This window comes from Gallinula chloropus, assembly GCF_964237585.1.
Source record: "Gallinula chloropus genome assembly, chromosome: 28".
Classification (NCBI taxonomy): domain Eukaryota; kingdom Metazoa; phylum Chordata; class Aves; order Gruiformes; family Rallidae; genus Gallinula; species Gallinula chloropus.
This window is the reverse complement of record NC_140113.1, coordinates 6,871,483-6,880,574: the sequence shown is the minus strand read 5'-3', so window position 1 is coordinate 6,880,574 and position 9,092 is coordinate 6,871,483. Positions and strand designations below refer to the sequence as shown.

Genomic DNA, 9,092 nt, shown 5'->3' with positions numbered 1-9,092 from the left:
CCCCTCAGATGGCAACGCCACTGTGACCCTGTGGAGGACCAGGCTGGAGCAGCCTGAGCCTGAAGGTCAGCAGCCCACAGCAGTGACCCACACTGGGGCAGCTGGTGAGGAGCTGCAGGCCTGTGGGAAAGGACTCACATTGGAGAAGTTTGTGGAGGACTGTCTGCTGTGGGTGAGACCCCACAGTGCAGCAGGGGCAGGGGCTGAGGAATGACACCACCCCACCCCACCCCCCCAGCTAAGGAGAACAGCTCTTGAGGAACTGACCCAAACCCCCATTTCCCCAGTCCCTACTCCCCCCCACCCCCCCCCCCGCCCTCCCCGTGCCAGAATCAGGGCAAAGAAGAAAGGAGCAAAATCCTGAGTAAAGTCTGCAAATACGGGAGGAGTGGGGGAGATGCTTTGAGATCTGTTCACACTTCTCACACAACTCTGCTGTCACTGGGGGGGGGGGGGGGGGGGGGCAGAGCCACCAATTTGAGAGTTTCTGTCCTTTATTCCCTGTTGAGTCTGTTCTGCCCGTGATGCTGATTCTGGAATGATCTCTCCCTGTCCTGATCTCCGCCCCTGAGCCTCTCAGTTTCTATTTGCTCCCCTGTCCAGCTGAAAAGGGCAGTGACAGAGCAGCTTCAGTGGTCACCCAGCCTCCAGCCATGGCCAAACCCCCATGGGGGGGCACAAGCCACAGGGAGTCAGGGGCAGCTCCTCCATTGCCTCCGCCCCCCTGCCATCACTCACCCTCAGCTATGGGCTCTGCTCAGGAGTAGAAGGAGGAGGTGGGGGTGGTCCTGGGAGTCTCACTCCAGTAGAAGCCCCAGCCCCTGTGAAGTCAAGCAGCTCCCTCCACCTAGCCCTGGCTTTAGGTGGGGTGCAGCCACCACAGTCCCTCACATGCCCCACCCCCCCAATCCCCCAAAACACCTCAGTTTTGTGTTGGACTAACAGCAGTTTATTGCTTCAGGAGATGCCCCCAACCCTACATGATCCGAGGCTCAAAGGCACCGAAGACAAGGGGCCACAGGAGACGCAGCTGGGGCAGGATGTGACCCCAGAAGGCACTTGGTGGGGGGGGGGGGAATGACACCAAGGCACTTTGCTGTGCAGTTGACAAGGGACAGAGCCACACAGGGGGCAGGCAGGAGGGACCCCCAAAGAGACAGGCACTAAGGTTATGGTTATGGCTAAGACAGGGCAGGCAGCAGTTAGTAGATACTCCTGGTGAGACTCGAGGTGGGGCACCACCACCATAACCCCCCTCCAACGATGCTACTTCATCTCCATGTCCACCAGGGCCTGGCCCGAGGGGGTGAAGGGTCCCACCAGCCAGGTCAGTGGGGTATTGTAGGCCACGTGCTCCACCAGTTCATCCATCAGCTGGCGAGCTTTGGTGGCATGGGCACGGGCTTGGGCCAGCACGCTGCCCGTCATATCCTGGAGGGAGGCAGCAGAGGCCAGAGATGCCCGTAGCTCCTCCACGTTGTGCCGGACCTGCCCCGCCATGTCCTGGATGCTGGTGGGGAGGCCCTGGAGGCTGGAGACCAAGGGCTGGCAGGAGCTCTGGAGCTGCTGTGTCAAGCCCTGCAGCAGGGCCAGCGTGCCTGACTCTACTGGCTGTGGGGAACAAGGGGGCAATGAGGGGTGGACATACACACACCAGGCAGCTCCAGGGACCCTCTGCCCTGTCCTTACCTCTGGTGGCACCAGGTCCTTGCCACCACCCAGTTGCTTCTTGCTCCATTCCAACCACATCTGCTGCACCTTCTCCTGCCCTCCCTGCAGCTTCTGGTCCATGCCCTGCTTGAGATGCTCCACCTGGAGAGGCAGAGCCTGGTGTGGGCAGAACTGCCACAACCCAAGGGGACACAGGGGGGAAGGTGGGGATGGGTCCTACCAGGTCGAGGGTGCGCTGGAGCTGGGCCAGCAGGTCCTGGCTGCTGTGGCGGGCGCTCTGCAGCTTGCCCAGGGAGTGCTGGAGGGCTCGGTGCCGCAGCTTGCTCGAGAGGGAGCCCAGACGCACGAAGTAGCTCTGCTGCTGCTTCTGCTGCTCAGTTTCAAAGCCCTCCACATCAGTGGCCAGCTTGGCTGAGGGAGAGAAGCTGCTGAGGTACCACCATTACCACCAGCATCACCCTCCCTGGCTCTACCCACCCCTCTCCAAGGGGACCCCCCCCCCAGCCCATGACACATCTCCCAGGGGCTGTGATCAGCTTCTTACCCAGCTCCTCATCCGTCATGGGCAGGTAATGGTCCACCAGTTCCTCCGACTTCTCCAGCATGGAGCCCATCCCACTCACCACCATCTGTCCCACAGTCGAGCCCATGACTGTGCTGACACCGCTGCTCACCGCTGACTTGGTCAGCTCCACACTGCCCTGCACGGCTCCTTTGGTCATGTCCATCACACCCGTCACCCGGCTGGTCACCGCATCCTTGGCCCCAGCCACAGTGCTGGTCAGGACATCCTTGGCCCCCGTCACCGTGGATGTCACCAGCTGCTTGGTGTCTGAGATGAGCTGGATGGGGGGGAGTGGACAGCCCGCTGTTAAGCAGCACTGGGGAGAACCTCAAACGTGGTTCTCTGTGTGTCCCCCTCCTCCACTACCTTCTCCGGGGGCTGCTGCAGGATGGGCAGCTTCTCCTCCAGCTTATCCAGCCCTTTGCAGGCGTATTCGTTGGCCGTGGAGACTACAGAGAGGGAAACAGATGGGTCTTAATGCCAAAGCTCCGTGGGGGCCAGTTTTGGGATGGGTGTGGGTGTGTGTGTGTCAAAATCCATGGGGTGCCACCCCCCAAGCTTCTCCTCCAGCTTTGCCAGCCTTTTGTGTGCTTATCTGTCAGCATCACAAACTAGAGACAGACAACCCACCTGTTCCTAGCCCACTGCCTTGCAGAGGACAGCTTTTGGGTGCCCCAAACCCTCCTCCCCCAGCCCCACTCACTCTGTGGTTCCAGCTTGGTGAGGATGGGCTGAGCCCCACTGACCGCTGCTGCTGTCAGCGTCTTCACCCCCTTCTCAGCGGCATCGCAGACGGATTTGACGTAAGGGTGGCTCTCCTTGGTGGAGGCGTAGGCCGTGGACACCATGTCGTAGGCAGAGCTCACCAGGGGCAGGCTGGCCACCCGCGTCCCGATGCTCTGGGGGAGGAGAGTGAGGGGGGGGTCAGGGTAAGTCAGGGGGGTGACAGAGCACCAAATCTCACGGGGTACGGGGAGGGAGAGGGAAGCACTGCATGCCCTCAAGGATGCCCAAGGGTAGGACGAGAGCTCTGTTCCCAAGCAGGGACACCCCCCCCCGGACACCCCAACCACCCCCCCCGCCCTTGCCCTCACCGACCTGCTGCTCCTCTGCCTTGGGCTGCGCTGTCCCGGCCTCGCTGGTGGCCATGGCTGGTCTGGGGCGGGGGGGGGGGGGAAACACAGCGGGGAGAGAAAAACTGTGAGCTGAGCCAGACCCCACCCCCAACGACCCCCCTTCCCGGGGTGGGGAACCCCATCTTAACCCCTCCCTAAAATGAGGCAGCCCCCCGAGACGGGGAACCCTAAGGACAGTGGGGGGGGAGGGAGGGGGGGGGGGGGTCCCCACCCCCTCCTGGGCCCCCGAGCCGGGACTCACCGCTCGCAAACCGGACTCCACAACCCCCGCTGCCACCCCACCCGCCCTTATAGCTCCGGAGCCCGGCCCCCAGCGCATGTGACCGGGACCCGCCCTGCGGGGCTGGCCCGGGGCGGGCCGGGCGCTCCGTCCCACCGGCGGCGGGTCTCAGGCAGGGCCCGGGCTGCAGCGACCCCTCCCGGGACCGCCACCGACACCCCCCCCCGCCCCCCGGCACAGCTTTGCCCCCGGGAACGGGCCGCACCGGTCGCCCCAAGACCGCAGCCGCCGAGACCGGAGCTCCGAGGGGCCGGATCTTCCGGGACGGGCTGTACTGACACCCCCTCCCCGCGCCCGTCCCCCTCCCCCTCCCCGGGACCGGATCTGCCCCCGAGACCGGATGCAGTGATACCCGGGACTGGATACCCCGGGAATGGGATGCGCTGAGCCCCCCAGGCCGGGTTGTTCCCAGATCCGCCCCTCCTTCCCACCCCCCAATTTCACCCCCCCTCCCCAGGACCAGAGTCCCCCCGGGACCGGGATGCACGGACCGGACCCCCCAAGCCGGGCTGCATCGTCCTCACCGACCCCGATCCCCTACCCCCCACCAAAACGGTTCAGTCACACGCCCCAGCCCCCCCAAACCTCACCCTCCCCTCAAGGGCTCCCCCAGCACTGGGGTCCCGCTGCTCCCCCTAACCTGGCCCAGTAGAAGCCGGACTGGTCCCAGTGGGTGGCAGCAGGACAGCCAGCTGCAGAGCACCCGGTGCAACCCCCCCACCTCACCCCCAGCGTAGGGGACACACTGAGCCCAGCCCTGCAGGGTGATAACCTGGGGGGCGAAGTTCAGTGCCACACGGCTGCGGTTCACAGTCCAGCCCCCCCGGCACCATGCTGGCACCCTCCACCCCAGCACCCTGCCAGCACCCACCTGGCTCCCCCCACGGACAAACCCCACTCTGTGGGGTCAGCCTGCACCCCCCAGCCCCCCCTGAGCCTGTCACGGTGCAGTGGCTACAGACAGTGAGTCACTTTGAGGCCTAAAAAGTTCTTTTCTTCCCTTTAAAGCTGCACAGACACGGAATCCAACAGTACCTGGGCTGAGGAGACACAGAGGGGAGCCCCAGACCCCCCCAGGGGATGCCACACACTGCATCCCCTGCACGCCACCATCCCCTCCCTCCCCAAACGTGTCCCCCAGCTGCAGCATCAGGGATTCCACACAAGGCCCCAGTGTCCACGGTGACTTTGTCCCCATCAGGAATGGGGTTTGCTGCTGCAGGCAGGTGGGTGGGTGGGTGCTCCCCCTCCCCTGGGTAGCTCCCCTGCCCAGTTCGCTGCTGCAGGTGGGTGGGTGAGCCCCCCCTCCCCTTTGGTGGCACCATGACTCAGTGCTGGCTGCAGAGCCGCGCCGGCGCTGGCACCCGGTGCGAGTCCCCCACCGTGACACAACCTTCCCACTTGGTCATCATCTCCATGGGACCATCCTCTGGATACTCCACGAGGGCGGGGGCGAAGGGTCCCACCAGCCAGGGCAGAGCCGTGTGCTGCCCCACATACTCCAGCAGCTCGTCGATGCTCGACTGCGCCCGCATCACCGTCTCCCGGCTCTGCTCCAGCACCAAGCCTGACAGGTCGTGGAAGGAGCGGGCACGGGAGAAGGAAGCCTGCACACCCTCCACACTGTGCTGGACCTGACCCGCCGTCTCCTGCACGCTGCTGGGAAAACCCCGGGTGCTGGCAGCCAGGCGGGCGCAGGCAGCGTGGAGCTGGCGCAGGAGCCCGTGCAGCATGGCCAGCGTCCGCGTCTCCACCTGAAAAAGGGGCTGGGGTGGGATGCCTGCCCATGCCCTGGTGTCCTCCATGGGCATGGCCCACCCTGTGAGTCCCCCAGCCCCCCTGTACCTCGCTCTCTTCCATGGGTACAGCATCCTGCTGGCTCCACTCCTGCCACATGCAGTGGAGATGCTGCTGGGCACTGTGCAGGGACCCATCCACCTCCTGCCACCCCTGCTCGACCTGGGGGGAAGGGATAGCACTCTGGGAGTGGGATTGGGAGCGTGCCACAGTGGAGAGCCCTAGACCCCCCCAGGGGACGGGCAGCACTGGCCATCCACTGCATCTCCTGCACTCCACCGTCCCCTCCCTCTCCAAACGTGTCCCCCAGCTGCAGCATCAGGGATCCCACACCTGACCCTGGCGCCCATGGTGGCTCTGTCCCCATCAGGAATGGGGTTCACTGCTGCAGGCAGGTCGGTGCTCCCCCCCACCCCGGGTGACGCTGAGTGCTGGCCCAGCACAAGCCCACAGCACGGTGCCCCCCACATCCTTACCAACTGGAAGATGCGGTGGAGCTGAGCCAGGAGGCGCTGTGCGCTGTGCCGTGCCCGCCGCAGCTCGCCCAGCGAGCCCCGCAGGGCTCGGTGCCGCAGCCTGGCCGAAAGGGAGCCCACGCGGACCAAGTAGCTCTGCCGACGACTCTGCGGCTCTGGTGACGTCGCCACGACACCCGCCACTGCAGGGGCAAGGGTCCAACCAGAGAATCCCACTGCTGATGCTGGGATGAGATTCCAGCCCCCCCCCACCCTCTCACCCAGCTCCCATCATGGGGACACCAGGGTAGGACGCGTGGCTGCAGGATGCTCAGCCATCAGGTCGTGTGGAGGTGCCATCAAAATGCCAGGTGGCCTCTGCGGTCACCTCTGCTGTGACACGGGGTCGGCTCTGCCTGCTGACGCCCCGTGCCGAGCTATAAATACCCGGGCTGGGTGGCACGGGGCTATATTTGCTTTCTGGTTTCCAGGTGAGAGGTCACCCACTGCTGGGCCACATTCCCTGTTGGGTGGGACCATCCCCAGCACCGCATCACATTGGCCACGGGGCTCTGGGTGCAAGTGATCCCAGGGCAGCATAGGGGTGGGTGTCCCGTGGGGTCTTGGCACCCCTAAATTTGGGACACAGTTCCCAGCGCGGCACAGTTGGCACTCACCCAGCTCCTCATCTGTCCTGGGCAAGTATCTCTCCACCAGCTCCTCTGACTTCTCCAACACGGTGTCCACCCCCGTGGCCAGCAGCCGGCCCACACCAGAGCCCACCACAGCGCCGACGCCGCTGCTGAGCACCGAGCGCGTCCTCTCCACGCCGCCCTGCACCGCGCTGCGGGCCAGGCCCACTGCACTGCTCACCGTGGAGGACACCAGCTCCCTGGTCCCTGCCACCACCTGGGAGGGGACAGCAGAGGAACACCTTGTCCCAGGGCTGGATGTGACCCCCCCACATGTCCACAGTGCTGGTCAGGACATCCTTGGCCCCCGTCACCGTGGATGTCACCAGCTGCTTGGTGTCTGAGATGAGCTGGATGGGGGGGAGTGGACAACCCGCTGTTAAGCAGCACTGGGGAGAACCTCAAACGTGGTTCTCTGTGTGTCCCCCTCCTCCACTACCTTCTCCGGGGGCTGCTGCAGGATGGGCAGCTTCTCCTCCAGCTTATCCAGCCCTTTGCAGGCGTATTCGTTGGCCGTGGAGACTACAGAGAGGGAAACAGATGGGTCTTAAAGCCAAAGCTCTGTGGGGGCCAGTTTTGGAGGGCAGCAACCCAAAACCACAGGGTGCTGGGTCCCTCCTCCCCCAGCCCCACTCACTCTGTGGTTCCAGCTTGGTGAGGATGGGCTGAGCCCCACTGACCGCTGCTGCTGTCAGCGTCTTCACCCCCTTTTCAGCAGCATTGCAGATGGTCTTGACGTAGGGGTGGCTCTCCTTGGTGGAGGCGTAGGCCGTGGAGACGGCGCTGCAGGTGCAGCTCACCAGGGTCAGGCTGCTCACCCGGCTCACCACGCTCTGCTGGGGTGGGGGACACGGTGGTGAGGGGGTCCCTGGTGATACTCACAGCACCCCCATCCCTCCTTGCACCCCCATTCCTCCTTGCAGCCCTACCTTCAGCTCCTGCCCATCCTCTGCTGCTGTGTTTCCAGCTGACATGGCTACTGCAGCTGCAGTGGGAAGAGAAAGCTCGTAGGGTGCTGTGGAGACCACCTTGGGTGGCCAAATGCTGTGGCCACCCCACACTGTGCTGAGAGAGCAGCATACAGTGGGGCTGAGTGCCCCGTCACGCCTCGCCATAGCCCCCCACACCTCTGGGGGCTGAGACCTGTCAACTCATTACATGAGTGGGAGGCAGCTGGCAGACTCTGCCTTGCTCTAGGGGGTGTCTTGGGGGTCTGTAAGGAGTATGGGGACAGGGGTGGTCTGCTGCCCGGCTGGGATGTAGTGGGGTTGGGTCCCCCCACCCCGTCTTGGCCCCCTCTCCCCGTTTGGGGCCGGGCAGGGATTTCGGTGATTCACGCGGAAGCCGGGCTGGATTCGCCTTTCGCAAGCCTGAGGTAGGACGTGGCGCCGGTCACCGTCACCGCGGCCGGGGCGGCCCCAGGACCCACCGCAGCGCTCCCCACCCCCAGCACCATCTCTGCCCCTGGGGGTCTCCTGCCGACCCGCAGCTGCCCCCGGCTTCCCGGCTGGGCAGGTCCCCTTGGGTGCCTGGGGGGAGACAGGTCTCCTTCAGTCCCTGGGGGTCTCCCTTGAGTCCCTGGGGGTCTCCCTTAGGTTCCCAGGGGGTGTGAGGGGTCAGATCCCCTTGGGTCCCTGAGGGTCTCCTTTGGGTGCCTGCGGGGGGGGGGGATCCCTGGGGGTCTCCCTTCGGTCCCTGAGGGTCTTTCTTGGGTCCCTGGGAGGGAGGGTCCCTGGGGAGGGCGAGCAGGTCTCCTTGGGTCCCTCCTTTGGGTCCGTGGGGGGCAGGTCCCCGGGGGAGGGGCGAGGGGGAGGGCAGGTCCCCTCGGGGTCTCTGGGGTGCTCCGGAGCACCCTTCAAGGAGAGGCGGAGGGGCAAGGGGGGAAACGGGCAGGGGACACCCGCCCCCCCCCAGCCCCCCTTTCCCGGCGCCCCCCGGCTCTCAGCGGGTCCTGCCCCCCGCCAGCCTCCCGCGGGATAGAGCTGGGGACCCCCGTACTCCCCACGCCCCCCCCCCCCCCCCCCCGGGCCCGCTTTCCATCCTCCGGCTGCCGCCAAGTCCCGCGGCCGGTACTTACGGGAGGGAGGGGGCGGCGTGTCGCGACCCCCGGTCGCGATCGCGATCTCCAGTCGCGCTCCCCCTCCCAGCGCCGGATTCATAGTTGGCGGCGGGAGCCAATCAGCGAAGGGGAGGGTGGCTCAGCCACCAATTAGGAGGGAGGGGCGGGTCGAGGGGGCGGGCTTTGGGGCTCCCACGTGGGGCGGCGGGACGCGGGACCGATCGTGCCCCGGGGCGGCGGCGGGGACACCCGGCCCCGGCTGGGCGGGCAGCGGCCCCGAGCCGCCCCCCCACGCCGAGTGCCCCCGACTCGGGTGTCCCCTGGCCACGTGTCCCCAGCCCAAAGAACCCCCGGGCGGGGACCCCCCGGGAGGTGTGCCCGGACGTGGGGTGCCCCTGCCGAGCATCGCCATGCCCCCTGTCCCCGCGACATGTGGC

General features: G+C 65.8%; 2 protein-coding genes across 5 annotated transcripts; both read right to left on the bottom strand.

Annotated features, from left to right (window-relative positions):
- Positions 1 to 938: 938 nt before the first annotated feature.
- On the bottom strand, positions 939 to 3,624 carry LOC311201941 (perilipin-3-like). Its single transcript, XM_084276433.1, has 8 exons — positions 3,614 to 3,624; positions 3,335 to 3,392; positions 2,940 to 3,135; positions 2,603 to 2,685; positions 2,216 to 2,513; positions 1,892 to 2,082; positions 1,690 to 1,812; positions 939 to 1,611 (listed from the first exon to the last, which is right to left on the bottom strand). The coding sequence occupies exons 2-8, from the start codon at positions 3,383 to 3,385 to the stop codon at positions 1,267 to 1,269; spliced, it is 1,287 nt and encodes a 428-aa protein (XP_084132559.1). The 5' UTR covers positions 3,386 to 3,392; positions 3,614 to 3,624; the 3' UTR covers positions 939 to 1,266.
- Positions 3,625 to 4,794: 1,170 nt separating this feature from the next.
- On the bottom strand, positions 4,795 to 8,710 carry LOC311201884 (perilipin-3-like). Of its 4 annotated transcripts, none has more exons than XM_084276356.1 (8): positions 8,674 to 8,710; positions 7,526 to 7,581; positions 7,234 to 7,432; positions 7,036 to 7,118; positions 6,582 to 6,813; positions 5,926 to 6,107; positions 5,498 to 5,611; positions 4,795 to 5,418 (listed from the first exon to the last, which is right to left on the bottom strand). In XM_084276356.1, exons 2-8 carry the CDS (start codon positions 7,568 to 7,570, stop codon positions 4,981 to 4,983), a joined length of 1,293 nt encoding a protein of 430 aa, XP_084132482.1. In that variant the 5' UTR covers positions 7,571 to 7,581; positions 8,674 to 8,710; the 3' UTR covers positions 4,795 to 4,980. The 4 variants fall into 4 exon arrangements, with proteins under 4 accessions (XP_084132482.1, XP_084132484.1, XP_084132483.1 ...); XM_084276358.1 differs by having other exon boundaries at positions 4,795 to 5,406; XM_084276357.1 differs by having other exon boundaries at positions 7,234 to 7,429.
- Positions 8,711 to 9,092: the final 382 nt, after the last annotated feature.